Source organism: Acipenser ruthenus, chromosome 24 (genome assembly GCF_902713425.1).
Source record: "Acipenser ruthenus chromosome 24, fAciRut3.2 maternal haplotype, whole genome shotgun sequence".
Taxonomy (NCBI): Eukaryota; Metazoa; Chordata; class Actinopteri; order Acipenseriformes; family Acipenseridae; genus Acipenser; species Acipenser ruthenus.
Window position 1 is genome coordinate 24,247,635 of NC_081212.1, and position 24,166 is coordinate 24,271,800.

At 38.9% G+C, this 24,166-nt stretch overlaps 4 protein-coding genes across 11 annotated transcripts; 2 read left to right on the top strand and 2 right to left on the bottom strand.

Annotated features, from left to right (window-relative positions):
• Positions 1-229: 229 nt before the first annotated feature.
• Positions 230-5,148, top strand: LOC117429305 (uncharacterized protein HI_0077-like). The gene is made up of 12 exons (XM_034048655.3): positions 230-438; positions 770-858; positions 1,244-1,362; positions 1,636-1,738; positions 1,873-1,970; positions 2,407-2,556; positions 2,872-3,039; positions 3,220-3,289; positions 3,547-3,625; positions 3,901-4,054; positions 4,343-4,447; positions 4,533-5,148. Exons 1-12 carry the CDS (start codon positions 332-334, stop codon positions 4,560-4,562), a joined length of 1,272 nt encoding a protein of 423 aa, XP_033904546.3. The 5' UTR covers positions 230-331; the 3' UTR covers positions 4,563-5,148.
• An 89-nt stretch (positions 5,149-5,237) lies between these two features.
• On the bottom strand, positions 5,238-9,122 carry LOC117429884 (methionyl-tRNA formyltransferase, mitochondrial-like). Of its 3 annotated transcripts, none has more exons than XM_034049809.3 (9): positions 8,433-9,121; positions 7,885-8,097; positions 7,450-7,572; positions 7,153-7,255; positions 6,728-6,803; positions 6,481-6,572; positions 6,198-6,279; positions 6,036-6,115; positions 5,238-5,671 (listed from the first exon to the last, which is right to left on the bottom strand). In XM_034049809.3, exons 1-9 carry the CDS (start codon positions 8,720-8,722, stop codon positions 5,486-5,488), a joined length of 1,245 nt encoding a protein of 414 aa, XP_033905700.3. In that variant the 5' UTR covers positions 8,723-9,121; the 3' UTR covers positions 5,238-5,485. The 3 variants fall into 3 exon arrangements, with proteins under 3 accessions (XP_033905700.3, XP_058854856.1, XP_033905702.3); XM_058998873.1 differs by having other exon boundaries at positions 5,246-5,671; positions 9,038-9,100; XM_034049811.3 differs by having other exon boundaries at positions 5,564-5,671; positions 6,041-6,115; positions 8,433-9,122.
• Positions 9,123-12,230: 3,108 nt separating this feature from the next.
• LOC131700583 (uncharacterized) lies at positions 12,231-17,936 on the top strand. 2 transcript variants are annotated; one of them, XM_058998874.1, is made up of 6 exons: positions 12,231-12,441; positions 12,836-12,911; positions 13,227-13,607; positions 14,080-14,220; positions 15,535-15,622; positions 16,457-17,936. In XM_058998874.1, the coding sequence occupies exons 2-6, from the start codon at positions 12,863-12,865 to the stop codon at positions 16,680-16,682; spliced, it is 885 nt and encodes a 294-aa protein (XP_058854857.1). In that variant the 5' UTR covers positions 12,231-12,441; positions 12,836-12,862; the 3' UTR covers positions 16,683-17,936. The 2 variants fall into 2 exon arrangements, with proteins under 2 accessions (XP_058854857.1, XP_058854859.1); XM_058998876.1 differs by having other exon boundaries at positions 12,232-12,441; positions 14,149-14,220.
• On the bottom strand, positions 17,598-24,084 carry LOC131700584 (ras-like protein family member 12). 5 transcript variants are annotated; one of them, XM_058998878.1, is made up of 6 exons: positions 23,536-24,084; positions 23,100-23,251; positions 21,587-21,643; positions 20,150-20,220; positions 19,565-19,755; positions 17,598-18,993 (listed from the first exon to the last, which is right to left on the bottom strand). In XM_058998878.1, exons 1-6 carry the CDS (start codon positions 23,553-23,555, stop codon positions 18,669-18,671), a joined length of 816 nt encoding a protein of 271 aa, XP_058854861.1. In that variant the 5' UTR covers positions 23,556-24,084; the 3' UTR covers positions 17,598-18,668. The 5 variants fall into 5 exon arrangements, with proteins under 5 accessions (XP_058854861.1, XP_058854860.1, XP_058854863.1 ...); XM_058998877.1 differs by having other exon boundaries at positions 20,150-20,223; positions 23,536-24,080; XM_058998880.1 differs by having other exon boundaries at positions 20,150-20,223; positions 23,100-23,227; positions 23,624-24,079.
• Positions 24,085-24,166: the final 82 nt, after the last annotated feature.

Genomic DNA, 24,166 nt, shown 5'->3' on the forward strand with positions numbered 1-24,166 from the left:
GGTTGTGTTTCATAAATATAATTGTACTAATACGCACAATCCTTTTTCATATGGGATCTGACGGCAAACATACTGAGTTGAGTGTTTTTGAGTACTGTGACTATTTAACGTTTTCTTTTTGTGAGTAGAAGAAATAAGACACTTACAAAAAAATAAAGAAAACGCTATTAAATACAGTTTTGTTAACTGCGATTAGCGGGTTGTCAAAGTTTTGATTTGGTCCGAGCCCAGGTTTCAGAGCAAGAACGATTCAATGGAACACCTTCCGGGTTAGACACATGTAGTTCTCAGTGGAAGTTTTCAGTGCTGAGAAACATCCCTTCAAATAGCGATGGATGGTTTTGAAAGGGATTTAGTTTGTGCTCTAAAAGAAGTTGTGAATGATAGTAACTGGCAATACGTGGGAGTAAAAGAGATGTTTAATTCACCCTGCACCAAGTGAGTTCGTAATATTTATTGTAAGCACAGCCACGGACAGGCACTGATGAAATCATTCTGTGCTAGTGCTAGCTATTCAGATCAGCAACTTGCGATTACTAGCATAGAGAATACGAGACAAATGTTCTCCTTTTGAGAGAATTAACCAAATCTGTTTTTCTTAGCCGTGCCTATTTTATTGTTGCATTTCTGCACTTCAAATGTTATTAGTGCCGTTTAGTGTCCATGGGATACAGGTATTTTGCGAGAAAGGTAGCCTTGCATGATATAGATAGTTTATGCGAGGAGAAGGACGGACAGATACATTGTTCGTTTTCCTATGTTCTTACAGACTGTATTCTGAAGATGGTGAACACGTAGTTCTTGTGCACTCAGAGGATGGTCGATTCTGGGCAATGGATTCTGCATGTCCGCACGAAGGTGCTGTATATAAATCTGTTTATAACATTTCTAAAATGTTAACGTCGAACAAATGTATTCTATTGCACTGGGTGAATAAAACTTTCCTGTATGTTATATAACATGTTCTTTGAGCCAAAGAACATATTGCTATTCCCACAGATCACGTATTGACTTGATTGGGCCATATTTTCAAAGCGTTTCTCCCAGTCTTTAATTAACTCCTGTGATAACCAAACAACTTCTGGATGCTTAAAAAAGCTCGGGATTATGTTACTTAGTTGTGTAGTTCTAGTATGTAAACATGAACAGGTGTTTTACCTTTAAAAAAAATTGGAGTTAATTAAAGCCCTGATTTTAACCTTATAAACTAATTGAATGAATGAGTGTGTGTTTGTGTGTGTAGGGGGTCCACTTGAGCTTGGTGACATTGAAGATGTAGGCAATGGGAAGCTGGCATTAATCTGCCCCTGGCATCACTTTGATTTCTGTTTGGACACTGGGAGCTCATCCACCGGACTTCAGGTGAGTCTTGGAGCAACGGAAGCTGGCTTAGTCATGGACCAAGAAAATAGCAACATGTTACTGTGCTACACATTGGAAATCATTTTGTAGTAACTTCTAAATGCAGATCTTTTTAGAACTCCTTTCCTGCTAATAATCTGTCTCTCTTTCCTGTTTAATGATATTCACAGAAGTAGAAAATAAACATATTGACTTTAACCAAATAAAATGCAAGACTAAAAGGCTTGAACCATTTTATTACTTTTCAATTTAACACCATGTTCCTGTTAACAGAACCAAGTGTATGAGGTCCGAGAGTTCAGTGGCAAGATTTACATTGAAACACAAAGCAGGTTGTCGCTGAGTCCTAAAACCGAGACGGCAGCTGTGCCCTTTGGTAAGAACTATCTTGTGTTCTGCGTGTTCAATAAGGCAAGTTGCATGGTTTAAAAAGTGTGTAACACTAAACCCTACACACCAGCACACCTTGTTTTTCTTATACCTTATCTAACTTCTCCAAATCTTGTTTAGACAGCTTGACACCTAGGCTTCCAGTACCTGTTTGCTCTGAAGATACACTCTGTTTCTGGGCAGCTAAAATCCTGTGCACACCTGAGCCCAAAGAGAAGGTAACGCAATCATTACTGCATTCCAGGTAGTGGATACAAACCCTACAATACTACATAGGTAAAATACACTTTCAAACAAACAAAAAAAAACGGTATTCCTGTTGACACAAAGCCATCTGTTCAAGAACATTTAAAGCAAACATCTCTTTTGACATACTTTCTGGTAGTTTGTTACTGCTCATTTCTATTCATTTCACTTTAGCAGGGTCTGAACATGTGACTGGCTGCAAAGCATGTCATGAGGGAAAGCATTTCACTCAAATTGCAATAGTGACACCTGGAATGGAAGTGCACAATTGGGTAGATTTAAGGAATTGTATTTCAAGTTATTAAACACCTTTGAGCAGCAAGGATTGAATTACAAGGATTCCGAACAGGTCTGTAATAGCTGGTAGTCTTCAGGTGTGTCAGGTGCCATTTCTTTTGTGTCCTCAAGGTGGCGCTGACACACCAGGTTCAGGAGCGGTGGAATTCTGGGCAGATTTCCGAAATCGGGCACGCAGAAGCACCGGAGCAGCCGAGCAGAGAGGAGAGCCTGACAGTGCGGGAGCCAGGGAGGATCAAACGAGGGAAAGGGGGCACGCTGGTAAGAGAGCCATGAAAACAGTAGCAACGGAACAGTTAGAAACTCTTTGTGTTTCGTAATGCTCTCTGACAGAACAGAACTTGTTCTACTTAGGAGAACCGTATGTTTACAGTGAGACCTGGATTACCCAGTCACCACTGGCACTGAACATTGGTGGCTGTCTATTTAAGGCTGTCATTCACTTACAGAGAAGAATTAAATATGCATGTCGTGGGTTTATTTGCTGGTAGAAGCAGGTGATTGTTGCTTAGTTAGATTGCAATGAAAGTTTTTTCTGCATTTTCTGAAGGGGTTTTCCTGTTTTTGTTTCTAAAGGCCAGTAGAATCGCCTTGCTGCATTCCCTAGCTAACATCGAGCAGTGGGCGATAGACCTGTCATGGGACGTCATTGTGAGGTTTGCCACAGTGAGGTTACAGAACGGAGAACAGCTGCCTCGGGAGTTTTTCAATGACTTTGTAAAGGTAGCTGGAGATGAGGCCAAGGTTGGTGTTCCTGGTTGAGTTTATATGGGATTTTCAGAAGGAACTTAGTACATCCACTTTTCAAATATAAAACTAGCCTGTCTACTTTGGAGGGAAAGCCTTGGATACATACAGTATTATATATGTATACCTTCTTTATAATATCAGGGTCTCATTTGGATTCTGTGTTTTATTGTTCAGCATTACCAGTTATTGGAGAAGAGGATCACAGAGCTAGGCAGCTTCTTCGGATCTCTACCTGTGCACAATGGTATGTAGCTTCAGTAGTCTGCAACGTGTGCAAATACCATGTCACATGCGAGTCATAACAGATCAAGCCTCGTATTGAGACAAGCAACAGACGCGCTAGTCGTCCAAATCCCACAAAGCATCCACACGTCTCAAGACCGTCTGTGTATGTCAGCAAAGTGTCTATATAAATGAAAGTTTTACCAGAACATGTGAAATATAGGGATCTCTGAGGAATGTAGAGAGGTTTCACTGTATACTCCTCTTCTGTGCTTGCAGGGCTGTGGCAGTCAGCAGCGGACACCTCCCACGACCTCATGGCCCGGCTGGCAATAGTGCACATGGTACATGAAGCCAGGTATGCCTCTCTAACCATCAGCTAGTGTTCAGTTTGCAGTTACTTTCACAGGCTGTGGAGACACACTGTTACTTTGCAGGTAGTTTTTACAAGAGGTTTTTCAGCATCCTGTACTGCAAATGTCAGTATGTCCATCCATTTGTGTGTGTCGTACTTACTGCATGTTGCTCAGTACCCCTAACACAATGTCCTATGTCTCGAATGCTGTGCTGTTTTAAATAACGCTCAAAAGCCAGTACGTGAATGAGTGTTTGATCCACATGTTCTCCCTGCAGAGGTCTTGATGTCCACCCTCAGACGCTGGCCCGCTTTGCAGCTCAGAGTGATGAGAGCTCTGTGAAGATTCTGGAGGTGATCTACAGAGATGAAATCACTCACGTGGCTGCAGGGCTGCGATGGTTCACCTACATCTGTACTAAGGAGAAGCGGGTAGGTCTTCAGAAGTAAAACTGCGCACAAACCAGATGTCTTCCAGACCAGGTCTTTGATGAACCAAGTGAACCTCCAGCCTGTTCAAGCTAGTGGCGTCCCTCCAGGACCAGAGTTGCCAACACTGCTATACAGTCTTACAAACCCCAAAGAAATACTGGTCGTTTATGACTGTACAGTATGAGTCAAAGTTCAATATTAACCTCATATATGGTCTATGATAACAATATCATATTAAAAATCAAAAGGCTTTTCTTTATCATTTCTGTATCGGTTTTCTGTCTCCAGGACCATGTGTCTACATTTCATGATCTGGTGAAACAGCACTTTAAAGGCTACCTCAAGCCTCCGTTTAACAGTGAGGGAAGAAAAACCGCAGGGATGACTGAAGAGGTAATCATTTCCATACCGTCTTTGTACAGAGCAGTTACTGAATCATTGTACACAAGCTTCTTCATAAGTGATGTTCTCGTTTCAGTGGTACCTTCCTTTAGTGAGGCCTTCTTAGTATGAATGGATTTCTGGGTGAAACGCATGAAGGGATGAAAGCATCAATATGCAATTTCCAAAGACAAGCCAAGAGGACCCTTCCTTTCCCTGACACCTCTTCACCGCAGGCAGCCGTGGTTTGTTAGCTACAGCGGGTTAATCCAGGACTGAAAAATGGATTTCAGAGGGAAGTAGATGACATTATGTATATTCTGGATTTTAGAAGGAATCGTCAGTTTTAAGTTTTAAAAGAGAATTGGCCTCTTAATACTGTACTCCCTGCCGGTGCATGTGTTCATGTGGGGAATACTGGGTTGGCAGGGAGGGGATTAAATTTCTCCCTGTCAAAACACGTGGGACTGTGGCTGGAGCCGTGAATTGAATAAGTGATTAAATGATAATTAAGGTTCCAGCCACAGGTGTTAGTTAGAAAAAGGACAGGATTAACGTTGGTAGTAAAGGTGGTGTTCTGTGTTCTGTGTTCACGTCCATGAGTTTTTGTGTAGACCTTTTGTTTTGACCCTTGTGCCTTTTTATTTGTTAATGTGTTTTGTTTAGTGTTTGTGTTTTATTATTAAACGTGTGCATTAGCGCTTGAAACTGCATCTTCTGTGTCTGAGTCTCCCTTCCTGGTTGAAACAGCACTGCCCGTGACGCTGTCCTGTCACAGTTACCAAGAAAAACAGGCTGACACAATGTAACTACATCACAAGAACATTTTAAAGTTCTTTGTTTTGTCTGTTGCTACTAAATATTTAATTAAAAAATTAATTTTATATAATTAATACATGCATGTGTTTCAGATTTGTATATCTGTATTACAAACAAGTAGAAATGGTGTTTTTGTAAGAAAAAATATTTAATTTTCAGAGCAGTTAACACTACACATATTTACCCACGCTACACTCCTAAAGGGCTCTTCCTCTTGGTGTGTGGCATGTTTTAGACCTGCTGGTGCAGCTTTCTTTTTTTCACGTCTTTGGGTTCTGGTTTGTACGTTTGGAAAACACACTCTCTTTGCTGCCTTTCTGATTTTCTTAGAAAATACTGATGGAGATAGCCATTGTAGAAATCTGCTGCTGAAAGCCTCTTCTTCAATTTCACTGCTCTGAACCCCACCCAGCCATCCTGAAAAATAAATGAAACATTCCTGTAGTACCAGATTCACCAGTGAAACACAGTACTGAACAACCCTAGACAAAGAAACAGGTCTATTCAATTGATCTGCGGCAGATCTAAATACTGCTGTCATTTAAATCATTAAAATAGTCACTTTTTTCACATTTTATAGACAGAAATAGATTAACAGGCACTGCTGGATATTTTTTTGATTTTCCTGGAGCCATTTAGATCAAATCAATATACCCAAGATCTCACTTTATGTTTTGTTATTATACACCAAACGCTGAACCACGCCGTATCTGCTATACAACCATATGTATTCGTATTAGGTAAATGGTGCTGATAGTAATATCAGTTTATGATTTTATACCTTACAGCAAACCAGTAGTGTGTTTGACTCCTTGTGATACAATAAGGACCCAGGGGTTGGTTGTCTTTGCCGTTCAGATTCTGATAAAGAAGAAAATGTGGTATTAGGTTATTTAAGGAACACAACACTGCTGCACAAAAAAAATCAACAGTGGAACTGTACCTGAAACAACCGGAATTTCATTCTTTCCTACGAAATCTAGCAGTTTTATTGTGTCTCCCATCCACTGCGTTCTCAATGAGATCTATTGTAGAAACACAAACATCAGTGCCCAGTTATAATATGAACAAACGGATTAACAAGACATTTATACTCTAGTATAGGTACATTTCAAATGAGTCTTTTAACCAATTTAGGGTTAATGTAAAACATCTGGATACAGAACTTGTTAACTTCAATAGCATCTTCAGTTGATCACATGTTCATCTGTATTTCTTGTTCTTACCCTGGATCCGATTGCCTGGAACAGTCGTCCAATCTGATCACAGGATTGGTCCTCCCAGTTTACCCAGCTCATATCCACACTGATCTTAGGAGCTACAAATAGGGCGAGAGGGGAGAGGACATCACAATCCTAATTGTAAACTAGTAGATACACAAATTGCACAGGCAGGTCTGGACAAAAGGAAAAGTCAACAACACTGCAATATCAATGTGCAAACAATACTCAACCAAACTAATTGGGTACTTACCAAAAGTTGCCCCTTGCTTTGACTGTTCCTTTTTATTCTGTATTCTTTCTGGTAAATTTTCCAGAGTTGAAATTAGCTGTAAAAGCAATAGATGAATGATTAAAAACAGTGTGCCTAACTGTTTAACAATATTATTGTTAAAATTAAATATGAAACTGTACAGAAACTTTTCTGTGATATGCCTGCCTATATATTGTCTGCTGATTTTAAAGCTTTAAAGTTGGTTAGAGTTTAGTGCCATCAGATGGCAGCATAAACCCAAAAACGAGAAAGTGCTACCATGGGTTTTCATATGGGGCATACAGCTCTTTACATTAGTATGTTTTAGAGCTGAATGATTCAAATTTGCAGAAGTTGATTCTGAGATGTAAAGGTAGTTTATGACAATGAATAACAAAGCCATATTTGAAGTTCCCCCAACTTACCATTTTTGCACCCATTTTGGCAAGAGTTGCCCCAAGCTCCTGGGCTGTGCAATGTGGCTGAACCAGGCACTTGTCCTGAATCAGAATTGGACCCACATCAAACCTAAAGTGAATATGAACAATGAAAACATGAGTAAAATAAAGTATGATATTCATGAAAAATAATGTATATGTGCCTATCTTTAGTTATAATTGCAGACACTGAAGTTATTTAATTAACTATCCTAGTATCTTCCAAACAGTTACTGACAGTAATGTTGAACAAGCTAATAATAAAGCATTAGTAAAAATGGGCACCTTTTCGGTCTAATCTGCATGATGGTGACCCCAGTCTCAGTGTCCCCATTTAGAACAGTGTGGAACACTGGAGCAGGTCCACGCCACCTCGGAAGAAGACTGGGATGGACGTTCAATATGCCACTGAAAGAAATTCACACATTTACTCACCCAAGAAATGCAACTTACAAAAGGTCATTTTGTAATGCAACTTACAAAAGGTAATTTTGTGGAACCAGCAGTTAAATAGTTACGACTCAAGACTTCTTACTAACTCATCTAAGCAGATAGAACTTTCTCAAACTTCTCAAGGTCATCATCCAGCCTCGCTTTACTAAACCTAAATTCTTTGGGATATGTAAAGCAGCCACACATCTCAGTGTACTTTACATATAACGTTACTGTATCATTTAATACCTCTAGGTTATAGTTCAGAGTTGCAAGTTTAATTCTTACTATGGAAATTTGAGGATGAGATCCTCTGGCAGAAGACATCCAAATGACACCACCACACCCACATGGAACTGTTCACATGGGCCAATGTGTGGCCAGTCATGGATGGGAAGCTCATTCTGGCTTGCGAATCTTCTCACAGGCAGTTCTTTAGAGAGGACAGCTGGCAACGTGACAACTTCAAGAGTATCCACAGCTGTTTTGGGGCTGCTATCTCTGTTGAAACGGGGAACAATGTCGATCAACTCAGGCATATGCAAGGACTAAAAACAAGCACTACACTTTTCAGGTATTGCCCACTGTAAGAAACTGCACTGACATAATATTAACACAGAGGTTAAAAACATTTTCAACATTTCTCATTCTACAGAGGTACTTTTTTTTGTACAGTACAAATAGAATTTATTTAAAAGATTAGTTACCTATTTACCACTGGAAAATTTAAACTGTTAGACCTAACACTCATAATCAGGCTTGCCTCCAAAAGGACTTTAAACACAAATGGGATTAAGGAATATACTCTTTTTTTTTAATTACACGGGCTTCTTTACCTTGACAAGGTAAGAGCTTTCAAAGACTCCACGGCAAATTCGTCTGTCCCAAAGAATAGTATTCTCCATGGAGGTCTTTCCCTCAAACCGTTTCCATTAACAGCACTGTTGCTAGCGAAGGAGCACGGACTGTCATGCGTGCGTTTGGAGTCATTTGAAAACACCCGTAAACGACTGGAAACACGCCACAGACACTCATAGTTTCTAAAGAGTTTGTGTTGGTGCCAAACACGGGTAATAACACACTGTGACCCTATGTGTTTTAATTGAATCCACATTGTCACATACATTGACAGTCATCCCTCCTGAAATAATGACACGTCCGATATAAAACTGTACCGAAGCAAGCGTTTGTTGTTACCCAACTGTCCATTTATACTTGAATTAGTACTGAAATCAGTCACTCCAAAGTACAGTGCGAGCAATAACACACACAGGTCATTCTAGTATTAACCCACATTCCGAATGCTCGATTGTTTGGTTTTAACTCGTATTTCAAATCATTTAACTAGTACAGACTTGCAGGAACAAGCACCACTTGTTGGATTTCATATACGCAATAAATTTTTGCTCCAAAATGCACTTTTGCGCGATCACAAGTTTACCCTGCTTCTTCTGCAGGGCGCAGCCATCTTTGTCACTGCGCATCCCCGATTTCCTGTTCGCTGCGAAACAGAGTCCCCAGAAGAAAGGAGCCCCCCTGCTCTGCGTTCCTCAGTTACTCTTGCATACGTGTATTTCCAGTGGAGCTGGTTAATCTAGACAGTGAGGCTAAACTTCAACAATAACAAAACAAGCGAAGGTTGCTACAAATAGGAACATTTAAGAATTGCTTACTTTTGTAGTTTTGTGACATCAAAACAAAAAGTATTGCCACTGTGTTTGTAAAAAGAACTAAAAAGAAAACAGGCCAAGCACTGCAATCAATACCTTATACAATTCTATTTAAAATCCAGACAATATTTGTAAAGTTTTACTCAAATGGAATATTATGTATGTAGTAACATATGGTTACCTATTGAGTTCATTGTCAATACATATAAGGCAAGCAATAACTGATAACACACCTGCCCTCAGTCCCAGTAAACTCAATAGCCTTCTTAATGCATCAAGAACAAGGGCTGTCTTTATAGAGAGATCCAAAGTGCCATTACTGAGGCTGACGATGATGCACCCAGCACAGCAGAGGTGTCACAGCCTAGCGATCACTGCTCTCTGCCCTTATTGTTCGAGGACGATTAACATTTAGGTCGTTAACCTTTACAGGTTCTGGCATTCCCCCAAGATACTGTATAATGACATATAAAACATTCATTATAAAGCCCCTCCACTTTCCCATTCACTGTGCAAATATTTCAACACACACACAAGGTGTGTAAGGCAATTGACCGAAGTGTCACCTCATTCACTGTAATCAGAATTGGCTTTTGTGTTGTCAATGTCAGACAGTTTTTTTTTTTAACAGAACAACCTTTTTTCAGTAGAACTGCCCCTATATGGAATCATTACATGATAACCATGGCCATGCTAATGTCCACAGCAGCTTGAGTTTACAAAATACAAAAAAGGGTTTCTTTTTCAGAGATTTACATTTTGTCATTAAACTCTTCAAATGTGTCTTTCATCGTGTCTTGGTTAAACAGTAACTGGGTCGTTTAGCCTGAAGCAGCAGAAACCATTTTAAAGCAATGACAATAGAAAATACATTAAGGAGGTTGTCCAGAGATGGAGGACAACTGTCATGCAAGGAGGGTAGAGTTAATATATGAAAGCAAGAGGGAATGGATTTTCAAGGGATATGGCGCATTCCTTATCAGTTGAAAGTGAGCTGAATTGACAGGCAGCTGTTGGAATGAACACAGGTCCAGTGTATGCAGTTCCACAGGAGATGTACAAGACTTTAACATGGAGACCATTCTTTCTTTTGACTGGGTATTCTGTTACCCTGCATTAACCCACACTAGTGACTGGACTGAGCTGCTTCATGCACTAATGCCACTGTATTTACACAGATAGTTCTTGCATGTGCTATAACACAGTAATAACATGTTTCAAACACGTTTGTACATACCTAGTCCTGTAGAAGCACATTTACAATGTGTGGAATCACGTGTACAATTACAGCATTATTAAATGGCTTTAGTGTTGTCGTTTGTGCCAAGGACAAGCTAACTAGATGGTCTATCCTAAATGTTTTTTACATTTCATATTTACCAAGTGCTGACAGTGCAAAATAATATTTAATTAACAAATTCATTCATGTAATTGCAAAACAAGAGGTAAAACTCTTAAAGTATTCCAATTTCTTAATGTAACCCCACCCCCCTCCAAAAAATGATTAGTAATTCAAATTGAAATCTGTTAAATTGAGAGCTAATATTTGTTTTTACTTTTTGGGGGAGGGTGAGATGGGTGATAAACTTTTCATGAAGTGGGGTTTGTACTAGACTGAAACAAGCTACACTACATGTAGATCCACCTCAATCAAACCATGACATGTTCTATACCAAAAGAGAGGTACATTTTATAGGAAGACAGAAATAAGACCTTATATAATCTAGGAGTGACATGCCAGGTTTTATTTCCTTAGAAAGTTAGAAGCACTGATTTTAAGAACATCGTTCTGAAATTCATGCAGACACAACTGAGACAGTGCTTAACCCCTTTAACCTTTGGCTGTGTCAACTCTGATATGAACCAGCCAATCAGAAACCTCCTCTAGCCTCCTTTGTTCCAAAATCATATAAAAACAAGAGCTTTAGCCACTAAAATGTGTCTTCAAAATGGCTTCCAAGCTGTTATTGTTGCACCAGAGCCTTCAAATTACTCCACGGAGGAACCCAGGCTTGCTGCCCAAGAAACCCTTACTGCTTTACCTGAGAGGATGCCAACTATCACGCAAGTGCTACATAACATTACTGCTTATTAAGATTACCTCAAAAGAGAGTTGATTTAGAGTTGAAATCTATGTGAATAGATAACACATATCCACCGGTATAAATGTTAGTTTAAAAACTGTTCTAGAAATAATGAAGGTACTTCTTTTGTTCATTTGATTGCATCCAGTACAGTTTGATTTGTCCCTTGGAAAGTGTGAAAGAGATCCTGTTGTAATTGTCTAACTGAAGGGATCCATGGCTAAGTCATTCTTAGAGAAGGTATTCTTCTCTGTGATATCTGAGAAGTTATTTTGTCACACACTAGTGGAGAATATCTTAGATAAGGAAACAGATATTTCAGGAATGGAGCACAGCGTTTTTAAGAACCACAGCTCAATGTTTGTTTCTTGTTGCATGCAACTTACAGATTTTAGCTAAGTGATTTTGAGAGAATCTCTTCTATTTAATTATATAGAAGTTGCTTTGACAAACTACTCCAATGCTATTATTGTTTGTTTTGTCATGTTGTACAAATAAATCCTTATTATTTAATCAAACTGAATAGTCTAAATTGCAAGCTTGCTTTATATATAAACCTCTGGAACTTGAATCAAAGGGGAATCAATAGCTTACTATTTCTTATAGCATATAAATTTAATGTTATTTTCAGAGGATGGCACCACAAAGGATTGTTAAATTCTTTAATAATTAGACTATATATCTTGCTAGCTAGCCTCCCCTTAGATTAATTGGAGAGCCCACCGGGATCCATGTAAGAATAACTACATCAAACAATAGTACTTACATAGCCAATATTAGATTAGAGAGCGAAGTCTATCCCTGATTGACAGTGAATTCTATAATGTTACTCAATGGCTTTATTATACAGCACATGAAAATAAAAGTGCTTCCCTATGTGAGCTCCAAGCAGAAGCAAGTGCATCAAGACTAGGATCTCCTCCCACATGAACTTTGGATGGCTTGAGAACTATAAAATGTGCTCCTAGCCCCTTCCAGTGTGGACAGCGTGTTAGACTCACACACAGAGCAGCCTCTTTCCACAGCAGGAAGTTTACTCTTGTATTTGATTGTGGGAGCACAATTCTGACAAAAACATCAACGGAGCGCAGGTGAGAATTTAATCTCATAAATAATAAATACACAACTGAAGCCACCACTTGATGTGTCCCGCATTTGTTTTCGAAGCAGGAAAACCTGTGTTTGAAGTTTGTGGTGTGTTTAATTGTAATAAGAGTTCACAGGGTTATGCTCTGAATTAGTAGCACACTGCTCTGAGGTGTTTGAAACCTGATGCTTGAAATGTCAGTTCTTAACACATGCTTTACTGTTTCTTTACCATGACTGTGACATGTTTCCTAGGCCAAATATTTGGAACATGTCTTGATTGTGTAAAAATAATATTTAATTAGGATGTATTTTGTAATGGTAAAAAGAGGTATATATTTGGGGTTTTTGTTGAATAAAAGCAACTCATAATATAATGTATTTTTTTACTTTCTCCAGAATCCCTTTAAATTGAAATTGATTTTCATGGGGAGAATGTACCGAATCTGGATCATCCTTTGCGCACTGCTCCATGGTAATACAAACCACTGATAATGCTGATCATTTATACCTGTAGTATATTTGTATAATTCTTTGACATTTCATTTTTGCATACACTGTTCTTACTTGTTTCTGGAAAAGAATACTATTGTTAGAATGGTACCATAGTGTTACAATTCAATACTGATGTACCAATGGCAGCAAACAGTACAGTTATGTTAGTTCATTACAGTATGAGGATACTGTACAATGTTTGCTCCAGAATTGACATGATGACACATTGTAACAAATTGCCAATTACATTTTTAGATGACTCCTATGTAAGATAAAGATTATTTTTTACTTGTAGGTGCAGAAGGCTTTGTTATCGAGAATGCTCACCATAGCCTGTGCTTTCAAGCTGTCTTGGAGTCCGACAGCCTGCTATTAGTGGAATGCAATCTGAAATCCAGCTTTCAGCAATGGTTCTGGAAAGACGGGCTCCTCTTAGTCAACATGGCTACGGGGAAGTGTCTCTCAGCCCACAAGGCAGATTCTGTGCAGACCGCTGCCTGTGAAAATGCAGCTCACCTCCAGTGGGACTGCCACAACATGAGACTTATCTCCAAGGAAAATTCACACTATCTGACAGCCAACGAGAGCAAGGTTGCCTTCCTCTCCAGCAAGAGGAGCAGTAATTCAGAGTGGAGGGGTTCCACTGGGGACGTTGACATCTGCAAGGAGAGACTGGGTAAGTGTCAGCAAGGTGCTTGCTGTCTTCTGAGGAAGTTCCCCAGTACAGCTAGGGTGTAAAGGAAAGAAATCTAACTGAAGCAAGCATAGCTTCAAGTGTTTCCTAGGGTTCTTTATTGAAGGTCTGTAGTTTCATTGACAGGATTGCCCATTACATTTCTGATTTATGGTATGTGGCATGTTTAACATACTAGTACTTAGATACAATGTCTAAATTACCACGTCTAAGGTTAATTGGGTACCAAAGGGCTGGTCTGATCTGAATGAAATAAATGTTAAAGAACAGTCTATGTATTTGCACTGCACAAATTACTTCACAGTATATTTCCTCTTGTCATTTGGGCTTAAAGTCCTTCAGACCATTTCAAAAGATAAACCAAGGCCATTGTGCGTCCTTAGAATGACAGTAAACACCAATAAAATAGTCAGTTTGGCATTGACTTTGGTTGTAATGTAAGCATTTATTCCAGAACCACACAGACCAACAATAAACGCAGCTGGTTCTAAAACGGCCCACCCAGACCCAGCTTCACTTGCAGGTGAAATGCAGGCAGATGTAATGACTGACGCGCAAAGGGAAGAGTTACTGTGGTTGTACCGCACCGAGGACCGTAAGTATTGTGTGCTGGAAGAACCTCAATAGAAACATTAGCAGTTTAGACTAGAGCCTCCTTTAATGACCTTCTATAGCCAAAACATTCGAAGCTTAATTACTGCATAGATAGTACTAAGTCGATAATTATTTATTGTGGATGGGTTGACAGCTTTAACACTTTTTTGATAAGTTGTCTTTCGCGCACAACAATAGTAGTTTTACTGCTAATTTGTTTGTAGCTATATAAACCATATACTGTAAACTTATATAGAATATAAATGTGATTGTATTCTTTTTGTAAACGTATCTAAATAATAGCAGAATATGGCGCTTTGTGCACCAACGATCGTTAAAATCAATACGCCAGGGAAGGGGTTAAACAGTGTCTGTATTCAGATGTGCTACTTCTGTCCTTGTATTTGTTTGGTGTCTGCTTTGTTTTCTTGTTGCATTCTATAGCTGTCCCCCACCTAACGGCGTGATAGCGATCACAATCACTATTGAGCCTGTTTGAATGTGCGCTGCGTGCAGGGCTTGACAAATACGTGCTTGTGCCAAGATAAACTGCACACAAACTCAACAGCTTTAAATGGACTCGTGTGACAAGTTAGTTAACTTAAAACAGACCTGAGCAAATCATGACAACATGACATATTTTACATTTCTAAGAATGCGACCTTGACGTGATTTCTATCTTTATTTGGATGAGTCAAACCATCATGCCATAAAACTGAATGTCTCTTTATAATGTTGGCTTTGTAGTAGGCCTATTGCTCTGTAGTTTTATATGCAGTTCAGAGGTTTTTATAGAGCAGTTCAGATGTTTTTATGAGAGTGTTAATATTGTGCAAACACACTCAGAATGTATGTACTTTATATTCTTGAGGTTTTCTGCTGCTGTACAAAAAAATCACGACTTAGATTAAAGCGGTATGTCTAACAGTTGTATCGGGCAGGATTGGTAAACTTTTCAAGTTCAACAACGACACAATGTAATGGAAGCAGTGAAAAGCTAATACATTGAATGTTGTACATTGTGTTCACCTGCCTTTATTATTCAAACATTATGCCTGAGGGTGAAGTATTAGGGTTTATATCAGGGTTAAACTTACCAGTGTGTAAAACATATCGATTTAGTCAAATGTCTGAGGTATAGTAAACACAAAATAAAGCTACAAAATAACAAATACTGTACTTTGACTTTGAACGAACTGTTGTACGTGCAATAATAATAATAATAATAATAATAATAATAATAATAATAATAATAATAATAATAATAATATCTCTTCAGATTTCATAACTGCTTTCTGTTTTATTTTGTCTACAGCGTCTCCATGGAATTATGCCATTCTTGCATTGTCTTTTGTGGCATTGCTGTCAGGTTTTCTTATCTTGGGACTCAGCTCAATGGCTAAGTAAGTACCCCTTCAAATCTGCAGTGCCTCTAACTGTCTAACACACAGTATATACTGATGCATATTACATTGAAGTAAATCATTAAAGTAACTGTGAATTGCTTTAAAGTGTTGCACAGTATTCTGCCTGACTCCCTGCTGATGAGGGGGCGTTCTTGTTAGACTTCGCACTGTAAAGATTAATAAATCCCAATGAGTCAGTTAGCATATGACTCCATGTACACTAGCACAGTGTGAGTCAGTTCAGATCTTTTAACTCACACTCCAATGCATTCTGGTAAGTGTAGTCCTGCTGTGAAAGGTACCTGAGACAGGTACAATGTACCAGAATGCATTGCGAAGTGTGTTGAAAAGCCTGAACTGTCCCCAACTGTCCTAGTGTACACAGAGTCGTATAGTAAACCCTGCCTTTGAATAGCCTGTTTCCTTGCTGTTCTTAACATACAAAGGGGGAGGATTCAATCAATGCAACATGCAATCAAAATGTACAGGGGTGAAGCCTGTTTTCAATTAAAGTCTTAATGAATGTTAACAGTAGCATTTTCAGGACATAATGTCTTATATCGGGAAGATAACTATGAGTAGCATCATAGAACAGGCAATTAGCACTGCTATTTAAAAAAATATATATTTACTGAATCTACCTGAGGGGCGGCCAGAGCTGGCTCTTCCACTCCTGGTCTTTGTTCCAACCCTGTTCTAAATGGTTTCATTGAACCTCCATCCAGAGTCTGAAGTAGTTCATGATATAATGTTAGCTGTTAAACCTGGAGTGGAATAGCCCTCCAGGGCACCCCTGCTCTACCCTGTAGTCATTTGGATTCCGTTGTTTAGGAAAAGGAAGGTTACAGCACAATACAAGGCAGCATTGAATGCAGAAAAACCCCTGCAGATGGAACGGATGCTGGAGCAAGAGAAACAAACACATGTCCCTTTCAGTCACACACTACCATCAAAGACTGCTGCGCCGGACTCTCCTAAATCAGGCAACATCACGATCCAGTGGAAGGACGGGAACGTTTCCACCCTCTTCCAAGACGATCGCGAGGAGAATGTGTAGAAGCAAGCGCTGCTATTTCAATTGACAAATTATGTGAAACAGAAACGAGGTTATGGTCAAACACTGAAAGGTCAAGCATTATTAGATACAATGCATGTTTTATTATATTATAATGTAGATAGGATTTCCATTGCATACATGCTTTAGTAGATCATGTGGAGCAAAGTCTGTTTTCTCCATTTGGGTTTGATACGCAAACCACATATGGTTAAGAAAATTGTTCCAGGATAGGTAATGACCTTATTATGATTTAAAAGTATATTTTAATGTTTTCCCAACAAAAATAAGGTTGATTATCCCACATTGGTCTACTTGATCTGGAATAACCCATATGCAATTTGTTAAATTTACAAACTTCCTGGCCTCTTCATAATCTCAAATATAGTCTGATATGAATGTATGTAGAATAAGTCAGGCGTGCAGCTCAGCCAAGATTCCTTTCAGTTCATCCACGTGCAGGTTTGAATTTGTCAGAAGAAAAACAACAAAAAAAGTCTTACTTTTTATAACTAGCTTCTAAGAATGCCATCAGCAAGTGATAGCTAAAAAGCATTGCATTTACATTGGGCATGCATGCTAATGCAGTATCATTTATTTATGTAATGGTTAAACCCTAATTGCCTGTAAATGTTTGGTTTTTACAGGTGGTTTAAAAAGAATCCACCAAAATATTTGAACTCATTTTTACATGTAGAGATCCCTCCATAAAGAACTTAATAATATCTACTACAAAGCTGATGTTTTATGCAATTACCTGTAGAACACACTATCATCTGTCTTAAGTGAACACAAAGGTTTAGTTCCTTTTGATAACAGCTGGTTAATTCAGGTGTCACTGTGCACATAAATCACCTGCCAGCTTCTCCATTCTCTCAACAAAGTCATTCATTTGAAAAATATAAATGCAACTGGGGATAATGTCTGCAGCATTTTTAATACAGTACTGGTACAACAGGGAAGATAAAAGGCTCTATTGCATGCTTATTTTGCTAATAAATACTTTCCAAGAGATATACTGTGATCATTGTGGAACAGACATGAATAGCGATTGGTGGAGCTGGAAGCAACTGTTGTACCGAGTGCTATAAATTGAATTAAAATCCATACAAACTATTCAAATACATGCAAAACCGTTTGTGTTTCTATGGAGATACTCTCAGTAAATTAAACACAGGGTTATTATTGTGTACAGTATTTTACAATGCTTTGAAACATTCTGAGAGCTATTAATAATAAAAAAGTCATTCAAAAGTTGCTAAACATCTACTAAATATTCTGTACACAAGGCTGTGCTATCTCTCATTTGCTACTTTCTCAGCTGTGCAAACTGTGCATATTAAGAATATATCCAAATTTACAGCATGTAAAATATAGGGGGAAACCACAGAATTGCTTATCTATATCATATCTCTGTACCATGTGTGTTTCATTTTTACTAGTTGCCTAGAACAAATATTTCATCCTGTTTTTGTAACAGTTTGGGCATTGCACCCCCGATCTTTATATCCAAGAAGTGGGTGACTAGGATTTGAACCTGGAACTAATAGCTTGGAGAGCCACACAGAGGGGAGCAGCTTATCGACATTGCTGCTTCCTGTAGTTACTCTTATCCACCACTAGAGGGTGGTCCTCAAATTCAGTAACTCCAGCAGAACATTTGAACTGGTTTCAGGTGGCACTGAATGTTTGTTTTCTAATCAATGGATAGAAGAAAATAAACAGAAAATACAGTAGAGATGGTCAATCCGCAGCCTTGAGGCAACAATTTCCTGAAAAATATAAAGCTTTGGCCACCTACCCACCCCTTTCAACACACACACACACACACAAAAGCTATTTCCTGTGTCCATCACATCACTTCCTCCTCTTCTGCTTCAGCCCCATATGACAGGAATAGACAGTTCTGGTTTAATGTTTTGGTTTTTGGTTTAACTGTTAGCTGGTTTTGAACTGACAGTAAATAAAAAGCAGTCTGCGTTTATGTGGTTAAAATATCTTGAAGCCCTTGAGCAGGGTGAGCGTTGGTGCCCTCCTCTTGCTCTGCGCTCGGGAGGACTTGACGGTGATGACTTTGGCCTGGGCGACGGAGGGCAGCTCTTTGTAGTTGGCGGAGGACAGGCTCACGACCGCCTTCTCCTCGCTGATGAAGAGCGGCCTCACCGGCAGGTTCCTCTCTGTCTCGCGCCTCACCTCGCGGGCGGCCTCGTGAAACACGCGCTGCACCGAGTCGAAGTCCAGGCAGGCCGACACCTCGTAAAACAGACAGCCGTACTTGGAGGCCAACGACAGCCCGTCGGACTTGCTGACCTGTCTGAAAGGGCCAAAGCCAAACAATAGAAGAAAAGAGACCCTTTATTATCCTGCTACCACAACACAATAAAACTGCAGCAGGTATAAGTACTCCCAGGCCAGCCTCACAACCCTTTTCCAAGGCACATATTTGACTCTATTTACCTGATATTAGTCCTTCTGCTTAGACATAATGCAAGATTGGTTAAAATTGTCACTTTTCGCAACCATTTAGACATAAAGATACTGGATATTAAACACTACTACACTATTCTACTTTATATGCAAGTTAGTTTTTTTGGTTTTGCTGTAAGCAGAGAAAGAGAATTTCAAGCCATTTGAAATATGTGTGTAATCTGGCATTGCTTTGCTTTCAAAACTTGTCTAGACCAAACAAGCCAGTTGAGGCTCTGCAGATGTTTGTGGAATTAACAATACGTACACATGCTTGCAATAACACACTTGACCCGTTTCTCAAGTGGATCTTGGATGTCATTGCTAACATTGACTTCACTGTTAGAACTCGGTACAGTACAAATAAACATGTCAAATGAAAATCTTAGTAGGATTTTGTGACTTTATTTTGCAATGACCTGTATCTTTCCATGTCCAGTTTGTTCCCCAGTAGAATGACTGGGTACTCCTGCTGCACTCCCTTAGTGTGGATGGACACAGTGTCCAGGTACAGACGGCACGCTTCGAAACTCCTTCTGTTCTCAATGCTGTACACCACTATGAAGGCGCTGGCCCAGTTAAGGTAGCGCTCACAGTTCACAGGCCCATCCTACAAATGAGAACAAACCAGAGTCCTTAAATCCACACGACGAATCCCTGCTCTAATGAGTGGATACTGCGCTGGTGAAAGACATGGGTTTAAACTTAGGGTCTCTAAAATAATAGTCCATCATTAACTACATCTGATGTCGGAAAACATAAAAAAAAAAATCAAATTATTATAACTAGTAGAAACATTACATCACTTCTTTGCTATGAAGTACAGTGTTTATTTTGGGAAAACCAGCATGCCAAAAAACAGTTTCTACCATAAAACCAGAACATTTAATGAGCAGGTATTTTAATGAGTACCAGTTGCTGAGGCAGGGAGCTCACATAACCCTGGCCCTGCTGAGTGAACTGTTAGAGAAGACAGACTTCCAGACAGTTTGTGGTTCATTTACCTGGTCTGCCGTATCCATGACTTTCAGAAGAACAGGCTGCTGATCCACAATTTCTTCTGAAGTGTAAGTATCTTCTGTAACAGACATGGAGCCGTTGTTACACGTATGTTTTTGGGTGAACAGGGGTATGGGTCTAATATGGACAACATAAATATGACAACCATATTAAATAAACTACGCAACAAAATTCTAGGACTAGAGACCCCATGCGATACTCTAGCCAACAGTTCATCTCCGGACAATTATTCACAGTTATCGAAACAGACCAACACTTTGTATAAACTAGCATGAAGCATCCAGGAGAATGGGGTTTCCTTTCTGTAACTCTCTCAATAAATGTATTCATTTCCCTTATATAACTTGACCTCAGTATATTTGCACGGTATTACTACACTTTCCCCATGCTTTTCCTGTGGTTATACTATGCATTTACTATAGTTTGCCATGTTTTTTTTAATATGCTTTACCATACCTCTCTGTGCTTTACAGTGCTTAACTCAGCTTTACCATGCTTTCACTATAGGAAGCTTGCATATGGGTTTGTCACAGTACTGTGCACTACACACATATTTATGTGACGAGTGAAAAAGAGCACCCAGGTTCAATGTCTCTGTCTTCAGTATATGAGTCAAATTAGATAGTAAGTAACTTGTGCAGTAAGGGCAGCAGTGAGGGATTTCCGCTTCACGTAGCAGAGCTAATAAGATTCTAAATCATTATCTCTGAGAGAACGCTGTAAAGATCACTGTAACCTTGATTCATATGATTAATTAATGTCTGATAATTACAAACGTTGATGAATAACTATCTCATATCTCAACTGGGAAATAAAGCCATATCGCCTTTCTGGCCAGCTTATCTTTTGAAAACGATTTACAAACGGTACACTTGAATTATTAGGCCTTTACTCACTTCTTGGATGGTTTCCCTAACAGGCTAATCTCCATAATAAATAACCGGCACTTATTTGCTTTGTCCTGTGTTTTGTCACATACAAATGAGTGTAATTATTCAAGACGCAAGCAAGTGGAAAAAGAATTAAAAGTTTGCGAGATACGTAGGCCTTTCTGCAGACTTTTGCATCTGTTAAGCATTTTGCTGTTAGTCTTGCCAAGCACTCTTAGTCTTGCTTGCACATAACCAAACATTGCTTTGATGTATCACCAGTTAATGCTCTTTTATCAAGGAACATGAAGCACTTCATAACTCAAGACTGAATACTTTCCCTACAGTACTTAAATATGTTATTGAGCATTCAAAACAGAAAGAAAGCAAGCTGACATCATACACTGATGCACAGACACCAAATAATGGTATCATATATATACACTTTAAAAACAAATTTAAAGACACTGAAAAAGCCTTCTAGTCAAAACATATGTAATTAAATTTTAGTTTCTTTTGGTATTTTTAAATCCTTTAAAAACTGAAACCTACCCAAATTTGGATCATATTCACTGATGAATCTTTTGGTGAGAAACTTCACGGTCAAAGCTACAGGAAACAAAAAAGAGATCCTGTTTAGTCTTGTGTTTTAACAAACTTCACAACAGATGAAAGTGGTTTAAAGCTTCAGCAATGCCAGAAAATAAACAGTTTATTAAAATACTGGCTTTAACCCTACAGACACGGTAGCTGAAGTAGTGGTTGTACAAAACAACTAAAGCATTACTGTAGAGCTTCTAACAGGGTTTGACTAACACACATGGATATTATCTATATAATGAGGTGAATCGGGGAGAGGCAACTGAAACAACCAATGCTAATATTTGTTGGCAGGCAGAATGGATAGATGGGTAGACATACATACCTCTTTCAGTAACTTTACAAAAGGACTGTGATAAACCAACTATAGAGCTATCTTTCCTAACCCTGAACACAGGCCCTGCTGTGCTGAAAGACCTGCAGTGAATTTAAACAGCCATTATAACCACAGAGATCAGACAGATCAAATGTACTGCTTTTTTCCATCTGTGTTAGAGTCTCTTTATCTTTGTGATCAGTAATAGTGGGCCTGCATGTTCTGCTGCTCACACACACACCTACCCACCTGTTTGTTCATTCTTCCCGAGGCTCCCCTAACAGTCTCAGGGCTTTAGACAATTACTCCATTGTCTTTGTTCAGTAAAGGTAGAGTACTTTAACTCACACTTGCTGTGATGTCTATTTTGCTCTCTCCCCTGTTTGCAAGTAGAGCAGTCACTTTAACAAGCATCTGATGGACACCATTAACACTGACAGAGGGACTTGAATCAAGATTTGGTGATTTTTGTAGAAAGGGTTTATTATAGCATTTTTATGTGCCCCCCAAGGATTTTGTTTCTACTAATACTGCCTTCCAGAGAGGAGTAATCAGCTTGTTAATCTGTCAAGTCCTGGGGGAGTTTTGATTTACTCTTATTAATTTCAGACCTGAGGGATCCTGCACAGAACCTAGCCCTAGATGTGCTAACATTCTGTACTGGACAGGGTGATACAGCTTGTACTGCAGACCCACACATTCTTAATTGATATCAGCTCGAAAAACTGGCACAACTCACTCACACGCACGCACGCACACACACATTTGAAACTAGTTATGGGCCGTTACACTTGAATCACTAGGTAATTAATGTGGCATTACTTACTGCTACTTAGTAATCACTGCAGATTATACACTACTGTATTTGGATTCATTATAGGGATTCAAATATTTATGACTAGAACTTCCTCTGCCTATATTTGTTGTCCGCACACCCCTGACTGACACTTTAGCAACTTATTAAAAAGTGATAGTCTACGAAATAAACATCACGCAATAAGTATACTCAACGCAAAGTATTTACCAAAAAGCAATGTAATGTGCGCACATAAGTGAATTATTATTTTTATTATTATTATTAATAATAATAATAATAATAATAATAATAATAATAATAATAATAATAATAATAATAATAATAATAATTACCGGATTTCCCCGATCCTCTGCATCCTAACATTGCGATATTGCATTCATTCAGATCTCGGTCTGGGATGGTAGATAAATTAACAACACTGCAAGATCTCGATTTACCAAACATGGAGGACATCCTCTGCCTGAAAGGTGATATACAGACATCACTGTGGATTCCCAAAAAGATAATTTACAGCATCAGTAAAATATAACTTCATTCACATCCACTATATATTCATATTTGCAGTGCATTCACCATACTGTAATCTGCGTAACAAGAAACACATAATTTTCAAATGTAATCAGTGAATTCATTACCAGAGATATGTGTGGTATTTAGTTATGTATTTGTAATTACAATATTGTGTAACCTGTGAATAACGTTGTGATCAATTAAATTAAGATTCGTGCACTCACGTTCTATAAAAAGGAAAAAAAGAAATGGTCTCACCTCTTATTTTCCTCAAACATAAGTTTCAGTGGACAAGTCTCCTCTATCTTTGAATGTGTATCTAAACTCTTGCTGAAGCGCTACTCACATTTCACAGTGTTGCGTTTAAAAAAACCTGTATCGCTTCCCGGTCTTCCAACAGTTGGTTTGATTTTAATTGCTTCGATTCCCCTGATGCCTTCTCTTCTGGTGTAAAATTCTGACCCGTCCCGTCGACTCTTCTGACCGATGATGGTGTGTATTATCTGAAGATGAAGAGGCACCGCTGAATGAAGAGCCGGTTGTTTCTCGGGCCCCTGTACAAATCTTTGCAACAAAACGTTCTTCTCAGAAAGTCCTTGTATGCACGCGGCGCAACTTGTATCTTGTCTGTTTTTATTTATTTAATTTTATCTACTACAAAGCATTACAAACAAGACCCATTTCAGAAACAATGTACAGACCTCGGGGGGGGAAATGTGATCCACAGACTTTTGCTGGATGAATGAAAAACGTTTGGCTTTGAATGAAGGAAGGGGGAAAAAATGAAGAATTACAGAAGAATGCACGTGCTTACGTATTTGATTTGCTGCCAGATTCCTTGTATGGAAACTACCACAGTTCATTCTCATGAAGTTTACTCAAAAATGTG